This window comes from Anomaloglossus baeobatrachus, chromosome 5, assembly GCF_048569485.1.
Source record: "Anomaloglossus baeobatrachus isolate aAnoBae1 chromosome 5, aAnoBae1.hap1, whole genome shotgun sequence".
NCBI lineage: Eukaryota > Metazoa > Chordata > Amphibia > Anura > Aromobatidae > Anomaloglossus > Anomaloglossus baeobatrachus.
The window spans coordinates 564,266,020-564,292,383 of record NC_134357.1 but is presented as its reverse complement, the minus strand read 5'-3'; the positions used below and the strand labels follow the sequence as shown (position 1 = coordinate 564,292,383).

Genomic DNA, 26,364 nt, shown 5'->3' with positions numbered 1-26,364 from the left:
GAAACTGGGTTATTGGCGGGTTTCCACTGAACTCTGAGAGAGCCTTGCCAGCTGATGTTTTCTGTGCCTTGTTTGTTTGTTTCTCTGTGTTTCTCTGCCTCTCCGTGTGTCGCGTGTCTGCTCTCCTGCGCTTTACTTCTGTGCTGTTGTTCTTGTTGGTTGTCATAGATTCCATACATCAGTGAGTGTTGAAAGGGAATAGTGTACCTGCTCTGTCCAATGGATGTGATATTCACTGCCCTAGTGTTAGTGGGAATAGCCCTGTTTGCCATTGCTATCGGATATAGAGTGTATCTCTGTTACAAGAAGGGTAACCCAGCGCCATTCAACATTCTCAGCCCCCTCTGAAGTTAGGACACCACCTTTCAGTAGGAATACACATCAAGAATCAGTCTTTGGGTACTTCCAGGAAAGGTGGTTCTAGACCTCACCTTAGGTAGGAATACAAAAGGAGTTAGTCTCTGAGTATCTCCAGGATAGGTAGGTTTAGTCCAAAGGACGTTCAAGGGTCTAAAAGCTGAAGAAGATAGACGAAGAATGGGACAAGGAATATCAAAAGACAGAAGAGCTGGATGCACCCTGCAACATCTCATTATGTGTTATCATGGCAAAAGAACAGCCAGTCAGTCCAAGGAAGTTTTTTAAGACATTTGGATTGAAGGGGAAGGATCAATTGGACCCCAACAAATGGGACACAATAACAGCTACTAGAGCAGGAGTGATAGCAGATAAATCATGGACTAAACTGGTCAGAACTCTTTCTGACATGGCAAAAACAGCCCACGATCAAGGTTGGATATATCATGAAGAATCAGACACATGGGAGGAAGCTGGGAAGCAAGCTAATAAGGATCCGCAGCCCCCTCCGTACCTGTCAGCTACTCCTGGAACAACTTCAAAAATAGCAGGATCCCCGGAATGGACCTGCACAAACTGTGGCCAACAAAATCCGGACTGGAGTGAAACATGCCTAGCCTGTGCAGCCCCACAGCACAAGCTACAAGCTACAAGCCACAGCACCAGTGCCTCTTTATCCCGTAGTGGAAAGAAGAGCAAAATGCTCCAGATCCGACTAGAAACCCAGTCAGTTTTTCACGTTACCTGAACCAAATACAGGTCTCCTACAGAAGCACTTGGTTGGACATGGAAGGTTTGTGTAGAGTTAAAATGTCTCCCGAACTGTATGCCAAACTCACTGCCCACCTGGCAGGACATGCTCCGGACGATACCCGTAATGTGGAATCGGGCCAAGACTTCATGATAAGACTCAATCTCTTCTGTGCCCAGGAGCAAAGAACTAAGGGCACAATGGGACCAGTGCATCAAGGTCCTGTGGAGAATGTCAGCTTATTTTACTACAGATTGATGCAGTCATTCGCAGATGAAGGGCTGGACTTACAAGCGGGTGCAATACGTCGCCTGATGGTAAGATCCTTCATGGATGGAATACATGCACCTCTGGCAGAAAGATTGAAAGCGTGCTGCCCAGAATGGAGGAACATGGAAGACATAGATCTTCTAGTCAACAAAGCAAGTGGCTTAGAAACCGACGCAAAGGATAAAAGGAGCAACAAGAAAGTTGTCATAGCAGCAGTGGACGGTGAACCAGAAGGTACAAGAAAGAAGGCACCGACCTGCTACTATTGTGGGAGTCAGAGGACGTGATCAGAGACTGTAGAAAGAAGAAGAGGGACACTCAAAACCGACCCGAGAGTCAGGAGGAGAAGACTGCCTGACTTGCGGCAGCACGGGATAGGGATGCCAGAGGTCCATTTATACATGTCCCCCTTCACATTGGCAACAAGGAAATAAGAGCTTTGGTGGACTCAGGAGCCTCACGCTCCTGAACCCCAGGAACCTAGTGCCTGAAGGATCCATCTCATCTGAAGCTACTGTAGTATCCGGATTTGATGGACAAGCCCAGATAATCCCAATAACACATCCACTGAAGGTGAAACTGGGACCACACATGTTCGTGTCTAAATTCTTAGTGTCCCCCCTGGGTGGAGATGCCCTAGTGGGAGCAGATCTACTATCAAGACTGCAAGCTCAGATTGTCTACAATGAAGATGGATCGGCTATCCTGCAAATTCCAGAAGATATCCCAGAAGAAGTCCTGTGCACTCTTCAGATGATAGAAGACCAACCAGAATCTGAAGTTACACATGAAGTAAACACGGACCCAATACTTCTACAAGTTCCTGCAAAACTCTGGTCCACATCAAAAACTGACCTCGGCACACTACCCGTGCCCCCCGTAAAGGTTTCAGTCAAGCCTGGAATTATACCACCGCAGCTGAGACAATACCCTCTTAATGTTCAACAGGAAGCTGCCCTAGATTACCAGATAAAAGAACTGTTGAAGTCTGGAGCCCTCAGAATTACTAAGTCTCCTTACAACACTCCGTTGTTTCCTGTTAAGAAGAGACAAGTAAAAAAAGGTGATCCAGTTACGTACCGGATGGTACACGATCTGAGGGCAGTGAACTCAATACTGGAGCCCCTCACCCCTGTTGTACCAAATCCACATACGCTGCTTACACAGGTGCCGGCTACATCCACCCATTACACGGTCATAGACCTTGCTAATGCTTTTTTCTCAGTACCACTGGACCCAGCATGCCAAGATTTCTTTGCATTCACGCACAAGCAAAATCAATATACATGGACACGCCTGCCTCAAGGTATGCAACATTCTCCTACGCTATATACTCAGGCAATGAGCAATGTACTTCGGGGCTGGGAACCCCCTGAGCACTGTGTCCTTCTTCAGTACGTGGATGATTTACTACTGTGTTGCCCTAATGAAGAAATCTGTAAAACGGCTTCAATAAGTCTTCTTACCTTTCTGGCAGAAGTAGGATGCATAGCGAGCAGAGATAAGTTGCAGTTCTGCAAAACGAGGGTCACTTTCTTGGGTCATTGCCTTTCTGCGGGACAAAAACACCTCAGCCCGGACAGACAAGAAGTTATCAGGAAAGCAAGCATTCCTAGAAATCTCAAACAACTCAGAGGATTTTTAGGGCTAATATCTTTCTGCAGACAGTGGATTCCCAATGCATCGCTACTCATGCAACCGCTGTATGATTGCACAAAGAATATTCCTTTCTCCCTCACAGAAGAAGCTCAACAAAACTTTCAAAAGCTCAAGGAACTAGTGATTGATGCATCTGCTCTGGCACTACCAAACTATGATCTCACCTTTAATCTGTTCGTAGCAGAGCTTCAAGGATTTGCCGTAGGAGTACTCACCCAGAAGACGGACAAACATCACATAATCGGGTACTACTCCTCTCAACTTGACGACGTCACAAAAGCAGCACCAACCTGTGTCCGTGCTGTTACAGCAGTTTCAAACATACTGCAGAAAGCATCTGAAATCTCACTTGATTTCCCGACTACCATCCTTACCAGCCATTACATCTATGCTGTTCTCAATCAAGTGCAACTGAAACACCTCTCCATGGCAAGACAAGTCAGACTCCAGTGCATGCTGTTGCTACCCCCAAACATCTCATTTGCTCGAGTTACAAGTCTAAACCTTGCTGATCTGCTGATCTTCACAAGTTTAGAAGGGGGGACAGAAGAAAGTGACCAACGTACCAGCGCACCATTTGATCATGATTGTCAGGAACTCATTGAACATGAGGCAAAGCCCCTGCACAATATTCAGGCAACACCGCTTACAAATCCAGACTTTGAACTTTTTGTGGATGGTAGCAGATACGCTGATGAAGCAGGCAAGTTCCACACCGGATTTGCAGTAGTGACTCTATATGCAGTGTTAGCCAAACAACCGCTACATCCACGCATATCTGCTCAAGAAGCAGAACTTCTTGCCCTCATTTGGGCAATTGAGTTTCTGGAAGAACGAACAGCGAACATCTACACGGACTCAGCCTATGCACATGGCATTGTGCACGATTTTGGCACCATCTGGCAGACTAGAGGATTCCTCACAGCAACAGGAAATCCCATCAGGCATGGAGCCTCAGTGAAGAAACTAATGGAAGTAGCCTTGATACCAAAACAGCTAGCAATCATAAAGGTTGCTGCCCACACCAAGGCTCAAACACCCGAGGCAAGGGGAAATCGCTTGGCCGATCAAACAGCAAAACAAGCCGCCTTACTCCCTTTGAAGGAGACGGAAACAGTGTCAACGACGGAGGAAGAAATGCAGAACCTCTTTGAGACACAAGAAAACGCCTCTGAGGAAGAAAAGGCCGGATGGCGGGCCAAGGGGGCAGAAAAGGTGGAGGGGATTTGGCGCCTAAACGGACTTCCCGTCCTGCCACGCAGTTGGTTCCCTGCCATTTTCCAAGTACTCCACTACCCTACGCATGGTAGCACAAACTCAATCATGAACCAGATGCAACCATATTGGGTAGCCCCCGGCTTCAGACAATACGCCTCCCAGAGAATAAAGGATTGTCACATCTGTCAACAACACAATCCAGGCCAGCTAACTAAAACCCCGCAAAGACACATGCCAAAGACGTTTGCCCCATTCCAAAGAGTACAAATAGACTATATACAGTTGCCAAGACATGGCATCTACGAGTTTGTACTTGTCTGTGTAGACCTCTTCTCAGGATGGCCAGAGGCCTACCCTGTCAGCTCAGCCAAGGCCCGTATTACAGCAAAGAAATTGGCCTGTGAGCTGGTACCCCGGTTTGGACTCCCTGAAGTCATAGAGTCAGACCGAGGTACTCATTTCACTGGACAAGTTTTCCAGAACACCTGTGCCCTGTTAGGCATTCAGTCAGCCTTACACACACCTTACCACCCACAATCATCAGGGAAAGTGGAAAGGTTAAATGGCACTCTAAAGCTCAAACTAGCCAAGGCAGTGGAGGAGACTGGTAGACCATGGACAGAATGTCTCCCCATAGTTCTTTACTCTATAAGGACTACCCCACAGGGAAAGCACAGGCTCTCACCCTTTGAAATACTCTTTGGTAGTGCACCCAGATTAGGATGCTACTTCCCGCAGGAGTTACACCTGCAATGTGATAGCCTAACGTCTTATGTTGTTTCCCTGCAGAAGAGACTAACTGAAACCCACCAATGGGTCTACTCTTCTCTACCTGATCCTGATTCCGTTCCAGGAACCCACTCCCTAAAGCCTGGTGACTGGGTCTACCTAAAGAAGCACGTGAGAAAGACCCTTGAGCCACGATTCGATGGGCCTTTGACTGTCCAGCTGACCACTCCAACCTCCGTCAAACTCGAGGGGAGATCGACATGGGTCCATGCCAGCCACTGCAAGAAGGCCTAATACTGCTGATAAGTATTTCTATGTGTACTCCCTTTTTGGGGCCTTCTACACCACGGCAGAATACATTTGAGACCCATCATGAAGTGTTAGCTGAAAAACTTGAGATCACAGACTGCTGGATATGTACACACGCACCTGTGACAGCCTCTTCCATGCCATACTTAGCCATACCAGTCCCAATAAACGAAGTGTTTCAATGGGGAGGCTGTTACAACAGACTATCAGTGTTCCAAGTGTTACTCTGTTTACTAGTTGCTTATGTAGTGTTCAAGTTGCCAATGGCTTTGTTTTCCCGCTGCTTGAAGCAATGTAGATACAATGATTATTCAGCACCCGTAAGAAATCACTAATATGCCTTTTTTCTCTTCTCTACTCTTTCCTCTAGAAATCACCTTGGCGTATCATGATGAGACTCCTATCGAGAGGCATGCAGGCAGTCCTGGGTGACGGATGTGAGACGACACTCCCTGAGCACACCCGCGGCTCAGAAAGTATCTGGAGGCTAGCCTGCTTTCTCTATAGTCCAAAGCTTCTCGATGGCCCCCTGTCCATCAATCACGCCAATAGGGGGGATTGTGAGGAAAGAGTTAACCTTTTTCACTGACTTAGAAAATAATAGAAATTCATTCTCCCTGACAAGACCGAACCAGACTTATTTGCGTAATAAACTGTGAGACCAACTTCAAGGACGCAGAATGTTTTGACTTAGAGACGACTGAAAAACATCTTGTTATTGGAGTATAAGTCATTATATTAATTTCTCTTGCTGGGAATATGTAATTCACGCCTTTAATGAATATGTATGTTGCATAGGTACGCCCTAATCAACTTTGTATAACTTTGTAATGTAAACAATACCAATACACTTTCTATTCGGAGCCGCACATCTCCAGTCTTATGTGTATAACGGCGTTCGCTTGTTTTCATTGAGACGGAGTAGCAGAGGGGGGGTCACCGGTAACTTCTCTGCATTCGGACATCGCTGGCAACAGCTGTGACCGTTAGGTCAACCTAACAGTGCTGACAGTTATGAAACAAGAAAAGTGGGAATTCATCCCAACTGACAGATGAGTAATATGTGTATTTTTGTCCCTTTAGATCAAACTCTGGAAATGTTGTATCATTGGCGCCACCATGGGCATGGATCTACTTCCGTCAGAAGCCAAGCAACCTTCAGACCGAAAACAGAGACCAACCATGGAAAATGTGGCCTTATTGAAAACCAAACAGAATCTATGGGTTTACCTGGCTCAGCTGATGAATACGAGCCATTTTTGTATAATAAAGACTACCAGTGATGACAATATATGAGAAACTTGTATCGAGGCGCTACTGACCCCTTTACATAAATGAAGACCTAGAAGAAGAAGATGTGACCCAAAACTTCATCTCCAATCTGTATTGTGCCTATATGAACTGCACTGGGGAACATTCTCTAACAGAAGAGATGATTGCCCTAAGGACTCAAAGGGTTACATGAGCTGATCTATCAGAGGACTTGTTAAAGCAAAATAGGCAGATGTCAACAATTAAAAATACAGAATAAGACAGGGCATAAACAGATTGCTATTATTTGTGTCTCTCATACAAATAAAAAAAAATGCAAACGTATGAGGGCAGGAAATAATATGAGATTAACAATATAATGACTGTTTCATTATATACAAAAAATGTAAAATTGTTAACGAAATCATAGATACAAGGATTATCTATAATAATTGTAGGAACACTCACTGTAGCAGCATATGCAGCTAAAGCAATAGGACAATTCTCTTGTTTGGTGGCTATATTTATCACAAGTAGAGATGGATTTATACTAGATTAATTACATTACACAAGATAATGGTAGATGGTGGGAATGTGTATTTTCTTAGTTACCTGATTTTTGGATATATGCATTATATATATTAGGAGTAATTTTTGCTATTGTGCATGCATTGCTTTGTGTTGTTGTATCATCCGCTAAAACTATGCCGTTAGGGTATGGGACATTGTATAAATAATGTATGGCTCAAAATAGCCAAGGGTGGAATGTATTGCAAATATAAAAATGGCTATTTTTGAGTTTATAAATTATGTTATACTATAACATTGATTAATCAGACAGACAAAGTGTACATGGTTACAAAATCTTGTATATACTTAAGGATTTCTGTGTGTTTGTCTTGAATATACAGACAAACAATATATCCATTTACCTAGCTCAAATACCTGATGTGTATTCTTGGGAGACTTGAATGCTGTGGGTTTATTACCCCATTGTCTGATGTGTGGTGTATCTCTGGTTCATCTATGCCCAGTGACTGGCCATCAAAGGGCATGGATCAATAAGACTACAACACATTAACTTTAAGGCTTGTAATATTGTTCAAGCCTTTTTAAGATCAGCTGAAGTATAGCACAGACAGAAGCTCGTGTTTCCTGCACCGTGAGACGTCCGGTCAGTGATGTCCAGGAGTCTCTGTCTATGTCATACTTCTCTGACTTCCAGACAGATGATGTCCAAAGCTCCTTGGTGATGTAAGTATATTTAACTGTACTTAACCTTTGTATGTTCAATATACAAAAGTGTACGCAATATCATACTTTTCCTTTAAGTTTGTATTTCATATTAACCTTTATAATAAAATTACTTATTTGCCTTCTTTAAAGCCGTATCTGAACCTTAGTGTTAAAAATATTAGCAAAACACTCCCTCAGCATCAGCCTCCCTCAGCATCAGCCTCCCCCTCCCAGCCTCCCCCAGAATCAGCCTCTCTCCTCCCAGCCTCCCCCAGCATCTGCCTCTTTCCTCCCAGCCTCAGCCTCTCTCTCTCCCCCCTAGCCTCCCCCCAGCCTCAGCCTCTTAGCCTCTCTCTCTCCCCCCCAGCCTCCCCCCAGCCTCAGCCTCTCTCTCCCCCCAGCCTCCCCCCCAGCCTCCCTCTCCCCCCAGCATCAGCCTCTCTCTCCCCCCAGCCTCCCCCCCAACCTCAGCCTCTCTCTCTCCCCAGCCTCCCCCCCAGCTTCAGCCTCTCTCTCCCCCCAGTCTCAGCCTCTCTCTCCCCCCAGCCTCCCCCCCAGCCTTAGCCTCTCTCTCCCCCCAGCCTCAGCCTCTCTCCCCCCAGCCTCAGCCTCTCTCTCCCCCCAGCCTCAGCGTCTCTTTCCCCCCAGCCTCCCTCTCCCCCAGCCTCAGCCTCTCTCCCCCCAGCCTCAGCCTCTCTTCCGAGCCTCTCTCTCTTCCCAGCCTCCCCCCAGCCTCAGCCTCTTTCTCTTCCCAGCCTCCCCCCAGCCTCTCTCTCTTCCCAGCCTCCCTCTCTTCCCAGCCTCCCCCAGCCTCTCTCTCCCCCCAGCCTCCCTTTGCATGATTATAGTGGACAAAAAGAGGCATCGCAACGATCATCAACTAACCTGTAAGGTGCCCATACATTCTAGGCTCTGCCTTACCTGCTCCGGTGCCCGCCGCCCTGCTCTGGCTGGCTCCTCTTCTGGCTGGCTCCAGCTTCAGACGCATCCTCCTCCGCGGCGTGTGTCGTCTGCAGCATTGGACGCTGCAGCACGGGGCAGTGAGCTGATTGTCGCGCCCGCGCGCCTCTGACCCCGGAAGTGCAGGCGATGGAACTTCCGGGGTTAATCAGCTGACTATGCCTGGCGCCCGCCATGTATTTAAATAGACAGAACTGCGCCTCTCCTCCCTCTCAACACCCCCCCCCCCCGGAACACAGCCGAGTGTAACGGAGGGAGGGACGGGGGGCGGGGATGTATAAAAAAAAAAAAAATTATATATATTTTTTTATTTTTTTTATTTTTTTTTTTGCTGCCAGAAAGTGCCGCCCCCTGCAACGTGCCGCCCTAGGCATGGGACCACGGGTGCCTAGTGGCAAATACGGCCCAGCTCGCTTGTAACAGGGTTGGTGCTTCAGGATCGGAGGATTGCTGATGTGGTACCGATATTTAAGAAAGGTAAGAGGGTAGATCCAGGCAACTACCGTCCAGTAAGCCGGACATCAGTAGTATGCAAAGTTTTTGAGGGCATTTTAAGGGATGACATTCAAAAATATATTGGAGAAAAAAATATAATAACTGACAGACAGCATGGATTCATGAAAGATAAGTTGTGTCTAACCAATCTGTTGGGGTTCTATGAGGGGGTAAGTGCAAACCTGGATATTGGTAATGCAGCTGATGTGATTTATTTGGCCTTTGTAAAGGCATTTGATACTGTACCACATAATAGCCTTATACTAAAGCTCCAGAAGCAAGGACTAGGGGAAACTATATGCAACTGGGTAAGGAATTGGCTAAAAGATGGGAAACAAAGAGTAGTCATAAATGGTACATTCTCTAAATGGGCTATAGTCAGCAGTGGGGTGCCGCAGGGATCTGTACTAGACCGATTCTTTTTAATCTCTTTATTAATGACCTTGTCAGTGTCAATCTTTGCTGGTGACACTAAACTATGAAGGATATTAAAAACTGACCTTGATAGTACAATATTACAAAAAGATCTGGATAAGATGTCAGAATGGGCAGATACTTGGCAAATGAGATTTAATGTTGATAAATGTAAAGTAATGCACCTAGGACGGAGTAATCCTATAGCTACGTATACATTAAATGGAAGTAAACTTGAGACTACAGAACAGGAGAAGGACTTGGGTATTCTCATTACAAATAAGCTGAGCAGCAGCACTCAATGTCAAGCAGCAGCTACTAAAGCAAACAAGATTTTAGGGGGTATAAAAAGAGAGATTAGATCCCGTGATCCCAACGTATTGTTACCCCTCTATAAATCACTTGTAAGGCCACATCTGGAATATGGGATCCAGTTTTGGGTTCCACATTTTAAAAAGGACATTCAGAAGTTAGAGTCAGTTCAAAGGCGGGCAACTAGACTACTACAAGGAATGGAAGGCCTCCCATATGATGACAGGTTGAAAAATTTAGATATGTTTAGCTTAGAAAAAAGACGTCTCAGAGGAGATCTGATTTATATGTATAAATACATGTGTGGTCAATATAAAGGACTGGCACATGACTTATTTCTTCCAAAGACAATACTAAGGACCAGGGGGCACTCACTGCGAGTGGAAGAAAAGCGATTCTGACAGCTAAATAGGAAAGGGTTCTTTACAGTTAGAGCGGTCAGACTGTGGAATGCCCTACCACAAGAGGTAGTAATGGCAGATACTATAACAGCTTTTAAAAAAGGGCTGGATGATTTCCTAGGTATACATAACATTGTTGGTTATAAATGACTTAGTGACTAAATGTAGAACTGGTGGAGGAGTTGAACTAGATGGACCTAGGTCTTTTTTCAACCTAAGTAACTATGTAACTATTACACACAAAGGGATCTTTTTCATGTGTTTATTATATATTATATAGAGTCATTACAGACAAAGGGATCTATTTCACGTGTTTATTATATATTATATAGAGTCATTACAGACAAAGGGATCTATTTCACGTGTTTATTATATATTATATAGAGTCATTACACACAGAGGGATCTATTTCATGTGTTTATTATATATTATATTGTCATTACACGCAGAGGGATCTATTTCATGTGTTTATTATATAGTCATTACACACAGAGTGATCTATTTCACGTGTTTATTATATAGAAAGTAGAGAAAAAAAGTATTCAGCTCACCCATGTAAGGTCCTCCAGTCTGCGGTTGATGCACGTAGTCCTGCGGACAGGCAGGTCCGGCTTCAGAGTAAATGGTAATAGAAAATGAGTGGGACTCAGCACCAATATGGATGAATAAAAATCTTCATGCTTTATTTGAGAAGTTTAAAAATAAAGAAAAAGGTCACAAATCATCCAAAATCGCCATGCGACTTGCCGTGCGGCTTGACGCGTTTCGGACACAAAGGGGGGAATTTAAAAACAGTCCTTAATCATAAGCCATGTAGAATGGGAGGCAAGAGATATATATAGCACCTTATGAAGCAATGAAATACAAGAGCAAGATGGAAAACAGGAAGGGAGTCCACCCGAAAACATGCAAATTAGTAAGAGGGTTGGTATATCATTGGATTCTTTTAACCCCATATGCGTATGTATATCTACTGGGGAATTCAATGAAAAACAATTCATAGATTACAAAAGGACCTCAAAATAAGGTCAATGAAAGCATACATGTGTATACGTGCGCCATTCCACCCACCCATATATTTCGTATAGCAATTATTTTACTAAGGAAACAAGAAGATTATTTCATTGGTCTGTGAAAAGATGTTCATACAGATATTATAATGAATGGATATATCTTATATAGATGGTATGTGTACACATGCATGTAAATGCATGTGCTCTGTGGGTGCAGGGCAAAGAAGAAAATAGAAATACATGTATGTGGACTAGATATTATATCGTTTCCAGTATAGGATTTCATATATTATAGACATAGGGAGAAAATAAAAAAATAATAAAAAAAAATATAATAATAATAAAAAAAAAAAAAAATTAAAAAAAATAATAAAAAAAATAATTTTTTTTTCTTTTCCCTCCCCCTTTTTATATATATTTTTATATTATATTTTTATTTTTATATTTTGTATGTGTAGCTATATAAGCTCTATGTACACATGTGTGCAGTGTGTACACATGTGTATGATGGAAGAAACATATAAAACATAGAATATCCAGGAATTCAGTTATTATTATTATTAGTTTTTTTATTATTATTATATATTTTTTTATTATTATTTTTTTATTTTCTCCCTATGTCTATAATATATGAAATCCTATACTGGAAACGATATAATATCTAGTCCACATACATGTATTTCTATTTTCTTCTTTGCCCTGCACCCACAGAGCACATGCATTTACATGCATGTGTACACATACCATCTATATAAGATATATCCATTCATTATAATATCTGTATGAACATCTTTTCACAGACCAATGAAATAATCTTCTTGTTTCCTTAGTAAAATAATTGCTATACAAAACATATGGGTGGGTGGAATGGCGCACATATAAACATGTATGTTTGCTTTGACCTTATTTTGAGGTCCTTTTGTAATCTATGAATTGTTTTTCATTGAATTCCCCAGTAGATATACATACGCATATGGGGTTAAAAGAATCCAATGATATACCAACCCTCTTACTAATTTGCATGTTTTCGGGTGGACTCCCTTCCTGTTTCCCATCTTGCTCTTGTGTTTCATTGCTTCTTAAGGTGCTATATATATCTCTTGCCTCCCATCCTACATGGCTTATGATTAAGGACTGTTTTTAAATTCCCCCCTTTGTGTCCGAAACGCGTCAAGCCGCACGGCAAGTCGCATGGCGATTTTAGATGATTTGTGACCTTTTTCTTTATTTTTAAACTTCTCAAATAAAGCATGGAGATTTTTATTCATCCATATTGGTGCTGAGTCCCACTCATTTTCTATTATCGTTTAATCTGAAGCTGGACCTGCCTGTCCGCAGGACTACGTGCATCAACCGCAGACTGGAGGACCTTACATGGGTGAGCTGAATACTTTTTTTCTCTACTTTCCTTGTTTTTGGAGTTTTTTATTCGCGCCCACCCTTGAATTTGTTCTAACATATACTGGATTTATAATGCTACGAAACGCTTTAATATATATCTCCAGCTATGCATATACAACTATATGAACCTAACATATATAAGAGTTTTTCTATTATTTTGGTCACAAATCATACCTGACGCCTGCCAAATATTAGCATTTTTCCATCATCAAGCACATATATACATATATATATTTTTTCACAAAGAGCAAATTATGGATATCTCATCATTTGACAATGAGGAGAGGCGAAAAAAACTTGAATCTATTTTTTCTGATAATATTGTGGACACACCTGATTTTTCCCTTGGCTCAGAAAAAACCTATACCTTTTGGGACCTTGAAAAAGCGTTCACACAGAGACTCAGGACCTGGTGGGACTCAGCCACTCTCAAAAAGTACATTGAAAAATCCATAATCCCACATGGCTTAAGAATAAAGAAGTTCCCCACCTTTATATTCCACCAAGATTTTCAGACAGAGTGGAATAATATTCTTACCACCTGTTCACTCAACCTCATGAATCTCATCATTAAGGAGGAGGAAGAAAGATTAAAATCTTTTGACACACAAATTAATGAAATTCAAGATTTCCTGAACAAAAATTATGATGCAGTGGACTATAAAAAACTCCATGACAAATTCCTCATTAATATCCATAGAATTGAAGATAATCTCATTCAATACAAACAAAGAAAGTATAAGAGGGATACTAATGATTACAGTACCAACCAAGTTTATTCTTGGAATACGTCAAAAAGATCCATCTTGAAATACCGCAAGGATTATAACCCTAAGGAAAAGTCTGTAATATTCACTTCAACTGACCTGGATACCACAGGTGGAAGTGGCAGTTCATTGGATTCAGATAGGAGTTCAAATATTGCTGAAGGTGCGATTCCCAAGAAGTCAAAAAACGGAATGGCCATCGAGGAGGAAGGAAGCACCAGAGGTGCGGTAAAATTCACTCCTCGGCGCACCAACAGAAACCGGCACCAGAGGTATTAAGTACATCCAATCATGCTGAGTTTTCCGTTATAAATCTATCTGCATGTTCTATCAGCTCTGCTCAATTACAGGTTCTTACCGTGTTTCCCCGAAAGTAGGACCCCCCCGAAAGTAAGGCAGGGTCGGGGTTTCGGGGGGGTCCGCCAATGTAGGGCACCCCCCGATTGTAAGGCAGGGTAGCGGGGGGGCCGGGGAATGTAAGGCCGCCTATGGGTGGTGGTCGCGGCGTAATGTAAGGCCGCATATGGGTGGGGGTCCCTGGGGAAAGTACAGGAACTTACCGCTGCCGCTGTTCCCTCGCTCCATCCAGGCCTTCTCCAGTCTCGTGCCACCCGTGGTCCGCCTCCGGTGAATGGCCCCCGCAAGGCTCCCTGCTGGCCATCAGCTCGAGCTGTGATTGGCCAGTCAGCCGGCTCGCAGCTGATTGGCCCTCAGCTCGAGCTGCGATTGGCCAGTCAGCCGGCTCGCAGCTGATTGGCCCTCAGCTCGAGCTGCGATTGGCCAGTCAGCCGGCTCGCAGCTGATTGGCCCTCAGCTCGAGCTGCGATTGGCCAGTCAGCCGGCTCGCAGCTGATTGGCCGAAATCAGCCGCGACGTCACCGCCTGCAGGCTCGCTCCGATTTCGGTAAGTTCCGAAACTGTGTGTGTGTGTGTGTGTGTGTGTGTGTACGGTATGTGTATGGGTGCCGTATGGGGCTGTATGTGTCAGTGTGTGTGTGTGTGTACGGTACCGGTACGATATGTGTGTGGGTGCCGTGTGGGGCTGTACCGGTACCGTATGTGTCAGTGTGTGTGGTGGCAGAGTGGGGGGCAGAACCACTGTATGGGGAGGCTGCAGGGGGGAGGATGGGGTGGATGCCGGATCTCAAACAATGGGGAGGCTGCAGGGGGGAGGAAGGGGTGGATGCCGGATCTCAAACAATGGGGAGGCTGCAGGGGGGAGGAAGGGGTGGATGCCGGATCTCAAACAATGGGGAGGCTGCAGGGGGGAGGAAGGGGTGGATGCCGGATCTCAAACAATGGGGAGGCTGCAGGGGGGAGGAAGGGGTGGATGCCGGATCTCAAACAATGGGGAGGCTGCAGGGGGGAGGAAGGGGTGGATGCCGGATCTCAAACAATGGGGAGGCTGCAGGGGGGAGGAAGGGGTGGATGCCGGATCTCAAACAATGGGGAGGCTGCAGGGGGGAGGAAGGGGTGGATGCCGGATCTCAAAAAATGGGGAGGCTGCAGGGGGGAGGATTGTCATTTTTTTTCCAATGTAAGGCCTCCCCCGAAAGTAAGGCAGGGTGGGACTTTTAGGGGTAAAATTAATGTAAGACAGGGCCTTACTTTCGGGGAAACACGGTAGAAAGGGTCTGAATTTTGCCCCCACATCCCGGGCCGATTTGTTTCAGACCATTAAGGACATCAACATATTTATCAGAAACCTTACGGTTAAAAAACATTTTCTTTCATCTGAACAGAGCCGTGCAGATACTGCTTCCACCTCCAGTGCCGCCACTGAAGTATCCTCCTTTCCATTACACATGAGTCTCAGGGAACATGTCTCCACGAAAATCCTGTCTGAAATGGACAACTCCAATAGTCCTGAACTTCACATTTCTCCGTTTAAAACAACGAATAAGGATTTTTATCCAGTGGCTTCACGTGTTCCCATCATGGACACATACCAGGATCTAATGGAAACCGAAATAAAAAATACTCTTTCCTCCAGTTCTGCATCGTCCAACAATCTTACCACCCATGAGTGCAAAGCTCTTAAGGATTTGAGCAAAAACCCTTATATCACCATAAGAGCAGCCGATAAGGGTGGCTCAGTGGTCATTCTCGACAGTTCGCTGTATGAGAGAGAAATTATGCACATGTTGGAGGATCCTACCACTTATAAACGGCTCACATCTGATCCTACAGAAGCCTTTTCCAGGAAATTAAATACCATTCTTGACCAAGGATTGTCTTTGGGTATTTTTGAGGTCCTTTTTGTAATGTATGAATTGTTTTTCATTGAATTCCCCAGTAGATATACATACGCATATGGGGTTAAAAGAATCCAATGATATACCAACCCTCTTACTAATTTGCATGTTTTCGGGTGGACTCCCTTCCTGTTTTCCATCTTGCTCTTGTATTTCATTGCTTCTTAAGGTGCTATATATATCTCTTGCCTCCCATTCTACATGGCTTATGATTAAGGACTGTTTTTAAATTCCCCCCTTTGTGTCCGAAACGCGTCAAGCCGCACGGCAAGTCGCATGGCGATTTTGGATGATTTGTGACCTTTTTCTTTATTTTTAAACTTCTCAAATAAAGCATGAAGATTTTTATTCATCCATATTGGTGCTGAGTCCCACTCATTTTCTATTACCGTTTATTATATAGAGTCATTACACACAGAGGGATCTATTTCATGTGTTTATTATACATTATATTGTCATTACACACAGAGGGATCTATTTCACATGTTTATTATATATTATATAGTCATTACACACAGAGTGATCTATTTCACGTGATTATTATATAGAGTCATTACACACAGAGGGATCTAGTTCACGTGTTTATTATATATTATATAGTCATTACCAGGGCTGTGGAGTCGGTAAGCCAAACCTTCGACTCCGAATCCGACTCCGACTCCTCAAATTCTCTTGCACCGACTCCGACTCCGGCTCCGACTCCGACTCCGGCTCCGACTCCGACTCCTACATATATTGCTTATAGTTAGGTGAAAAATTTATTGTAGTACATGAATATGTGTATGTGAACATCAGACATTTAATAATTTTTATGATACAATAATCAAGATATTTGGATAGAACATAAAATATATTTATTGGAATACAACTTTAGAACACAAAAAACTGTAATAAATTGTAAATATGTAATACACTATGTAATATACAGTAGATTACATATATATCTTGTGTGTATATACACTGTATACATATATATATATATATATATATATATATATTACATATTTACAATTTATTAGTTTTTTGTGTTCTAAAGTTGTATTCCAATAAATATTTTATGTTCTATCCAAATATCTTGATTATTGTATCATAAAAACAATTAAATGTCTGATGTTCACATTGTACTACAATAAATTTTTCACTTAAATATAAGCATTATACTAAATGTTATTATTTAGTAAAATATTCAGCACATTCTGCATTGCACTCCTGTCCCCAATTTATTATATATTTTAGGAGTCGGAGTCGGTGCATTTTATACCGACTCCGACTCCGACTCCGACTCCACCAAAATGAGCTCCGACTCCGACTCCGACTCCACGACTCCGACTCCGACTCCACAGCCCTGGTCATTACACACAGAGGGATCTAGTTCACGTGTTTATTATATAGAGTCATTACACACAAAGAGATCTATTTCATGTGTTTATTATATATTATATAGAGTCATTACACACAGAGGGATCTAGTTCACGTGTTTATTATATATTATATAGAGTCATTACAAGCAGAGGGATCTATTTCATGTGTTTATTATATATTATATAGAGTCATTACACACAGAGGGATCTATTTCACATGATTATTTCTGTTAATGTTGATGATTATGGCTTACAATGAAAGCCCAAAAGTTATTATCTCAGAAAATTAGAATAATTAACACAAAACACCTGCAAAGGCTTCGTAAGCGTTTAAAATGGTCCCTTAGTTTGGTTCAGTAGGCTGCACAATCATGGAGAGGACTGCTGACTTGACAGATGTCCAGAAGGTAGTCATTGACACACTCCACAAGGAGGGTAAGCCACAAAAGGTTATTGCTAAAGAGGCTGGCTGTCCACAGTGTGCTGAATCTAAGCATATTAATGGAAAGTTGAGTGGAAGAAAAAGTGTGGTAGAAAAAGGTGCAGAACCAACTAGGATAACCGCAGCCTTGATAGGATTGTTAAGAAAGGCCATTCAAACATTTGGGGGAGATTCACATTGAGTGGACTGCTGCTAGAGTCAGGGCTTCAAGAGCCACCAGACACACACATATCCAGGACATGGGCTACAAGTGTCACATTCCTTGTGTCAAGCCACTCAACTAATAGACAACGCCAGAAGTGTCTTACCTGGGCCAAGGAGAAAAAGAACTGGACTTTTCCTCAGTGGTCCGAGGTGTTGTTTTCAGATGAAAGTAAATGTTGCATTTTATTTGGAAATCAAAGTCCCAGAGTCTGGAGGAAGAGTGGAGAGGCCACAATCCAAGCTGCTTGAGGTTGAGTGTGAAGTCTCCACAGTCAGTGATGGTTTGGGGAGATATGTCATCTGCTGGTGTAGCTCCACTGTGTTTTATCAAGACCAAAATCAGCGCAGCCGTCTACCAGGAAATGTTAGAGCACTTCATGCTTCCCTCTGCCAGCAAGCGTTTTGGAGATGAAATGTCATTTTCCAGCAGGACTTGTCACTGGTCCACACTGCCAAAAGTACCAATAACTGGTTTACTAACCACAGTATCACTGTGCTTGATTGGCCAGCAAACTCTCCTGACCTAAACCCCATAGAGAATATATGAGAGACACCAGACCCAACAATGCAGACGAGCTGAAGGCGGCTATCAAAGCAACCTGGGCTTCCATAACACCTCAGCAGTGCCACAGGCTGATCGCCGCCATGCCACGCTGCATTGATGCAGTAATTCATGCAAAAGGAGCCCAACCAAGTATTGAAGCATTTGCTGTACAGACTTTTCAATAGGCGCCAACATTCACATCGCACACACGGCTCCGCTCCGTACACCTCATACACAGCTCTGTTCCGCACACGTCATACACACACGGCTCTGCTACATCCACACTGTAAATCCCTCCTTACCTCACACATAACCTCCCCCTCATCCAGCACCATGACACCCAGCACAGCAGAGTCCTGCATACACTGAGGAGCTGATCATGTGACCCTGACTCCTCCCCTCCATGTGACATCATCACAGGTCCTGGAAGCACAGAGCAGCCATATATCTAGTGTGCGGCTCTGCAGGTGGAGGTGTGTGGAGATTCCCCATTACTGGGCTCAGGCTCCATACACATTAGATGCTGGGGGAGAACAATCGCTCTATAGAAGAGCATTCTCCTGATTGCCCCGTGAAGGATGGATATGGACAGGGACAAGATGGCGGAGAGGATATTACACCTCACCCTAGAGATCCTCTTCCGGCTTACTGGAGAGGTGAGAGATTCTGATGACGTCACATTACACCATTCTTATCTATGGGAATAACAGATGGACAGAACTGGAGAGGTGAGGACTCTGGAAATGTCTGGAGTGAGATTTCTTACTGTGTCTCTCCATAACCAGGATTACACAGTAGTGAAGAAGACCTCTAGTGAGCGCTGTCAGGCCCCTGTGTCTGAGGGATGGGGAAGACCCCTGAGCCCAATCACGGGGCCTCCACCTCACCCCCCGATACATGAGGACATCAATGACCAGAAGATCCTAGAACTCACCTACAAGATGATTGAGCTGCTGACTGGAGAGGTGACACTGCTGGGAATGCTGGGACATTATACAGTAACGCTATGAAGGGATCGGGGTGACGGTATCATTGTATGTGTCAGGTTCCTATAAGGTGTCAGGACGTCACCGTCTATTTCTCCATGGAGGAGTGGGAGTATTTAGAAGGACACAAAGATCTGTACAAGGACGTCATGATGGAGGTTCCCCAGCCCCTCACATCACCAGGTAATAGACAGCACTAAATACACACGGCCTATAATTATCTGTATGTAAGGAATGAATTCAGCCCCTGTATGTGTCTCTGTTAGGGTGAACTCTTAACCAGAGATCACTAGTTGCCTACTGCCTGGCCTAATTGGTGTAGACCAAGTGCATGCGTAAAGAATTCAGACCATACACAGTCGGATGTGAAATCTCTTCTTGATCACAGTAAAGATGGCACCAAACAGAGAGAGTACAGATGATGCGTCCTCTTTATATAGGCTAGGGGCGTACACAAGTTCAGATATGCCCATTTAGTGGGACAGTTCGTAGGCTAGCCAATGGGGAGATCTGTGTTGCTGTTGATGGGCGGGTCTGATTTCAGTGGATAAATCCATGGTGGATCTATGCTGATGGTTTGATCTGTGATGTCATCGGGGGCCATTTTGGGTTCCTCTGAAAACTGACTGGCTTATGTATAGAGAATTAATTTCATTGAACACACTTCTCACAGTGCTCTATGTCCAGAGGTTAATTAAGTATTTCATCTTATGGCTCTCCTCAACATCTCCTCCAGGTCTATCCAGTAAGAGGACAACACCAGAGAGATGTCCCCGTCCTCTTCTCCCACAGGACTGTAAACAAGAAGCTCCCGATGTTCCTCAGGATCATCAGGTAGATGGAGAGAAGGCGCCATGAAATCTCCCTATGATGTGTAGACGGCTGTGAAGGTCTTGTGCTCAGTCTTGTTTTATCCTCCAGTATTATATGTGTTATACTTGTGTAATGAGAGCGGTGGAGATGGCAGGATTAGAGCTGATCATAGATGGGACTTCTCCATCTGTCTGTAACTTTTACAATATTTGTTTCAGGGGGAAGATCTGCCACATATTAATACTACAGAAACATATGTGAGGGGTGATGATCGGAGTAAAGAGGAGATTCCTACAGATAACCGCCCAGGTGAGTAGTGACCACTAAATGTAAACACTAGTTATTAGGTATATGACAGAACAAACATAGATCCCTAACTAAAACATAACATTTATTGATACTGTTAAAAATGCAAACCACAATTAATTTCAATAAAACAAACCGGAGCACAGCAGTGAGAGGGAAAAACAATCGCTACAATGTCCACTCCCTCCTGTGCCCTACCTAGCCGTGGAGGTTGGCACCCTAATATTACGATATGGCGCCCCCACTCACCGACTGCTATCCCTGCTATTACCCTGTAAACCCCTACAACCAAAGATAAAGTGCAGTGCGCATAAACATACAGTGATAAAGTGCGATACCTGGGTTCACAAATACCTCCTAGAATTTCAGGAGGTAACCAGTGTTCTCAATGAGAACCTTTACAATAGCAGGGACAATATAGATACCACTTATCTTAAATCCGCCTCATGCCTCGACGCGTTTCCCCAACCTTGGTTCATCAGGAGGCTGATAGTCAGTTAGTGTGGCTAGATACATCAAGGATCAGCCACCATGCTGCCAGATTTTCATGAAGCCAGGGGGCCACCAGGCTGATGAAATTGCCTTATAACCCCACAGGTGTCCTCAGATCCAAATCTCATCCAATGATCAAAGAGATATCCTAATTATGTTCCTACCTCCCACCATATATCCCCTCCGCGCATCCTCCCCGTTCACATGTCAGATTTCCCCTGTTACTTCTGCGTTCCACAGTGGAATGCAATGACATCCGGTCAATGATAAGGCTGGATATAGCCATAGCGCATGCCCAGGATACACGTCACAGAGGTGCAGTGTGTGTGGGGATATTATACAGAGGAGCAGTGTGTGTTTGGGGAATGTTATACAGAGGAGCAATGTGTGTGGGAGAGATATACATTGGGGCAATGTGTAGGGGTATATTAAACTGAGAGGCAATGTGTGGGGGAATATTATACATAGAGGCAGTGTGGGAGAGATGTTATGGATAGGGGTGGTGTAGAGGGTGTATTATTAATTTTCTGAAGATGTGCAATACAGGGTAATATTGTGGTACCATGTTAGCCAGAAAAATCAATTGAAATACTATGTCCCAAGAATGACAAAAGTATTTTAGGAGTGATACCTTTATAGGCTAACCAGAAATTTTATATTAGCAATCTTTCAGAGCACAAAGGCTCCTTCTTCAGGCAAATTACAAATGAAATGTTTTCCCACAGGTGTGTCCCATTCATTTACACAGGCACACAATAAAAAATGAACTGGACACGCCTGTGGGAAAACATTTCTCCAGACCGGGACACAGTATGACAGATTTAAAAGTACTAATACTGAAAGGTCATTTTAAAGATGACAGAGAGAGAAAAATTTGGGAATTCAAAATGATAAGGATGTTTGGATCTTTAACAAAAGGACTCAATTTAACACCTGGTTTTATGACTCACTACATGGACACACTTCACACCTCCACAAGCATACCTTCAGAAGTGATCTGAACAGACCACTTCCAACTCATCTGCATTTCTAAGAAAAAAATTAATTTGATTTTCTTGGCTTATCTTTAGGAGGCATCATCTTTCCCATGTCCTGTTGTAACATTCATTTAAATGTTGTGTTTTGGTCTCAGTAATTCATTTGTAATTTGCCTGAAGAAGGAGCCTTTGTGCTCTGAAAGCATGCTAATATGATTTTTCTGGTTAGTCTATAAAGGTATCACTCCTAAAATACTTTTGTCATTCTTGGGACATAGTATTTCAATTAATTTTCTGAAGGAAATACTTTATTTCCTGTAATAACTTCAAGGGTGCTAACACTTTCGGCCATGACTGTATGTATATATAATTAATCTGAAATCTTTTTAAGTGGAAAAAGAAATAAAATAAGGTTATTGGAAAATGAGAATGTATAGATGAAGTTAGGAAATGCCTAAATAACACAATTTTTCCCACTACATTACATCCCTCAGCATTGATCAGGAGGCCGGTATGTCACCTGTTATTTTACTTTCTATCAATATTCATTTTGCAAACCATACTTAGGTCTGTACATATTGGATTTACTTCCTACGTTTTTAGAAATGGGCTTGTGGTCTTTTACAGTGATCATTAATGGTTTACTATTAGTGATGAGCAAGTACTTACCATGCTTGGGTGCTCAGTACTCGTAACGAGCATTTGGACATTTAGTCGGGCTGGACTCCATGACTCATAATGGAAGTCAATGTGGAACTCAAGCATTTTTCTGCAAGATCTGATCTTGATAACAGTACTCTCAAGGTTATAACTTTTATTTTTGGCAGGTGACTTTATTAAGAGATCAGATGGACTTCTGACATCTTCAGACTTTCATTCATATGATCTTGGTGTGCCTCAAGACACATATGAAGAACATTGCATTATCCCAGCTGTATCCTCAGTGCTTCACAGCAAAGATCTACCATCTGATCCTTTTAAACAGGTCCTATTTTCTGATTCATCACAGGCTCTTAAAAAATATCAAAGTCACAGAAGGAATGATAAAACTTCCAAAGGAAAGAAGACATTTTCATGTTCAGAGTGTGGAAGACATTTTCATAATCAATCAACCCTTGTTTCACACGAAAGAACTCACACGGGGGAAAAACCATATCAATGTCCAGAATGTGGGAAATGTTTTTCTAATAAGTCAAATCTTGTTATACATAATAGAATTCATTCAGGGGAAAAGCCATTTGCATGTTTAGAATGTGGAAAGTGTTTTAACCATAAATCTGATCTTGTTAGACACCAGAGAACTCACACTGGGGAGAAGCCATTTTTGTGTCAAGAATGTGGTAAATGTTTTGCAGATACATCAACTCTTGTTAAACATCAGAGAACTCACACAAGGGAGAAGCCATTTTCGTGTCAAGAATGTGAGAAAGGTTTTTCAAATAAGTCAAATTTTGCTAAACATCAGATAATTCACATAGGGGATAAGCCATATTTATGTCCACAATGTGGGAAATATTGTAAAAATAAATTACATCTTGCTACATATCAGATAATGCTGAAAGCAAACAACTCATATCCATGTCCAGAATGTGGAAAAGGTTTTGCAAGTAAATCAAATCTTGTTACACATCAAAGAATTCACACAGGGGAGAAGCCATTTTCATGCTCAGAATGTGGGAAAGATTTTAATCGGAAATCAGTACTACGTTTACATCAGAGACTTCACACAGGTGAGAAGCCATATTCATGTTCAGAATGTGGGAAATGCTTTATTGATAAATCAAATTTTGTTAGACATAAAAAGAGTCATATAGGGAAGAAGCCAGATCTGTGTTGAGGATGTGGGAAATGCTTTTGGTTTATTTTTTGTAAAACAACTTTTATTAAATATCAAAGAGCTCATATAGGCGAGAAGCCATTTTTATACCCATAATGTGGGAAATGTCTTATTTGAAAATTAAATTTTGTTTGTGTATTACAATTTTAGTCTTGATTGATTGTTCTATGAGAAAAACAAAATTACAATCTTGTAGTTCTGATACCTTTTAATGGCTAACTAAAATAAAATAAATTATGTTACAGAGCAAGCTTTCAAGACTCCTTAGGTCTCTTCATCAGGCATGGTATAACAAAGTATCTGAAGAAACACAAATTTATCCACAAACAGAGCAGAGGCGGTATAAAAAAATGGACATTTAAATAAACTCTGAGCTTAAAGAGAGAATCCTTAATTATCTTAGATTAGTGGTTTGAAAGTTTTATTGTCCCAATGACACCTTATTCTTGATCTCAGTCTCTGTCCTGTTTCTCCAAGATACAAACCCCCAATAGGACATGTAGTGCACAGGATTAAGTACACCACATTGGAAGAAGAACACGTGAACATCCCAGGAATCTTATAGTCTTTCTGTGTGTTGGTGATCTGTATCAAGTCTTTGGTCTCTACATGAGAGCAGGTTTTGCAGCTATTTACATTCCAAGGAAAAGTTCCTCTTGGTGTATCTGAGGGCATAGAACTTCAGATGATTATGTTTCTTGAATTGGGAGGTTGCCTGTAGCATAGCAAGGGAGGATCTTTGAATATTGTTTTTAACTTTGTGTAGAACATGGTGAAGTTCTTAGCTGTTTTTCTCAGTACCTCAAGCTGTGGGTTGTAGGTCACCACTAAAGCTACATAACTATTTTCCTCCTTTTGTTTGTATTGAAGCAGTTCCCCTCTACTGGTCCTTGTGGCTCTAATGATCTGATCATCAATGGAAGTAAGGTGGTAGCCTTGGTTTAAAAATGTCTTTTTAAGATGTGTTAAGTGTTCATCCCCGTCTGCTAAGCTGTAACAGATACAATTATATCTGAGGGCCTGGCTGTAGACAATGGACTTTTTAATGTGTTTAGGGTGGAAGCTGTGCCATCTCAGGTATGTGGGATGGTCAATAGGATTTCGATACACCGATGTCTGGATTGAACCATTTTGAATTTTTATGGGGGTATCAAGGAAGTTGATTTCTGTTTTTGAGTGGTCCAATATCAAGTTTAAGGTGGGATGAAATGCATTGAATTTGTCACAGAATTTTAGAAGTCCTTGTTCAGACTTGGTCCAGATTTTTAAGATATCATTGATGTAACAGAAATAAGTCAATAGTTTGATGGAGCAGGATGCTAAAAATTCATTTTTCATTTTAGCCATCAAAAGGTTGGCATACACAGGAACTGCTATGGATATAAATATATACTGTAAAATACAGCCTACCCCAAAAAGCTTCCCTGGAAAAAGGCACTGCGCCGAAACGGGCGTAGGGATTTGACAGTGGCCCCACATGGAGGCAGGTAATATACTACATTGCCTTATTTGCCGTATTCACATTGTATTAATGTAACATACTATTTTGCCACTTTGGTGAGGCACCTTTCAGTGTCCCCTCTCCCGTTTTTTATATTCGTTTATGTCAATTGCACTAATATACAGCAATACCTCTTATATACTACATACACAATTTATTGCCGTTGCTACTAATCTGTATACAGTTTTTAAATTGTTTTGGTCCATTCCAATCACTCTGGTCTACATACAATAAATTATTTTGGTCTACTAAATAATTATTTAATATTATAAATTTGGTCTATATACATTAAATTATTTTGGTCTATTAAATATTTATTTGATTTATATTATTAACCTGAGAGAATTCAGAGCCAATATTTATTATTGTAATTATAACTTATTAATTATTAATAATAACTTATAATTAACCATATTATTTATTGTAATTATTCTGTGTATCACGTGGTTACAGTGCCACCTTGTGGCCATTTGCGATTATTGCAATTTATCTTTGATATTTTAATACATTTTTCTATCAATTATATTTTAATACAATTTGGGTCTTCTGAGCACTTTTTTATATAGGTTTTCAGGAACTGCTATGGGCAGCAAAATGGCACCGCAGTATGCCAACTTTTATCATGGCTAAACTGGAAAATTACTTTTTAGCATCCTGCTCCATTAAACCATTGCCTTATTTCTGTTTCATCGATGACATGTTAATAATCTAAACCAAGCCTAAACAAGGACTTCTAAAACTCCATGAAAAATTCAATGCATTTTATCCCACCATAAACCTGATATTGGACCACTCAAAAACAGAAATCAACTTCCTGGATACCACCATAAAAATTCAAAATGGTTCAATTCAGACATTGATGTATCGGAAACCTATTGACTGTCCAACATACCTCAGATGGGACAGCTTCCACCGAAAGCACATTAAAAAGTCTATTGTCTACACCAGTACCCTCAGATATAATCATATCTGTTCCAGTCCAACAGACGGGGATGAACACTTAACCCATCTTAAAAAGACATTTTAAAACCAAGGCTACCACCCCACCTCTACTGATGATCATATTATTAGAGCCACAAGGACCTCTAGAAGTGAACTGGTTC

At 42.3% G+C, this 26,364-nt stretch overlaps 1 protein-coding gene across 1 annotated transcript; it reads left to right on the top strand.

The window, feature by feature from the left end:
* The first annotated feature begins 13,030 nt into the window (after window positions 1-13,030).
* Window positions 13,031-23,873, top strand: LOC142313026 (uncharacterized). Its single transcript, XM_075352013.1, has 4 exons — window positions 13,031-13,766; window positions 20,009-20,169; window positions 20,367-20,457; window positions 22,751-23,873. Exons 1-4 carry the CDS (start codon window positions 13,031-13,033, stop codon window positions 23,758-23,760), a joined length of 1,998 nt encoding a protein of 665 aa, XP_075208128.1. The 3' UTR covers window positions 23,761-23,873.
* The last annotated feature ends 2,491 nt before the right edge of the window (window positions 23,874-26,364 follow it).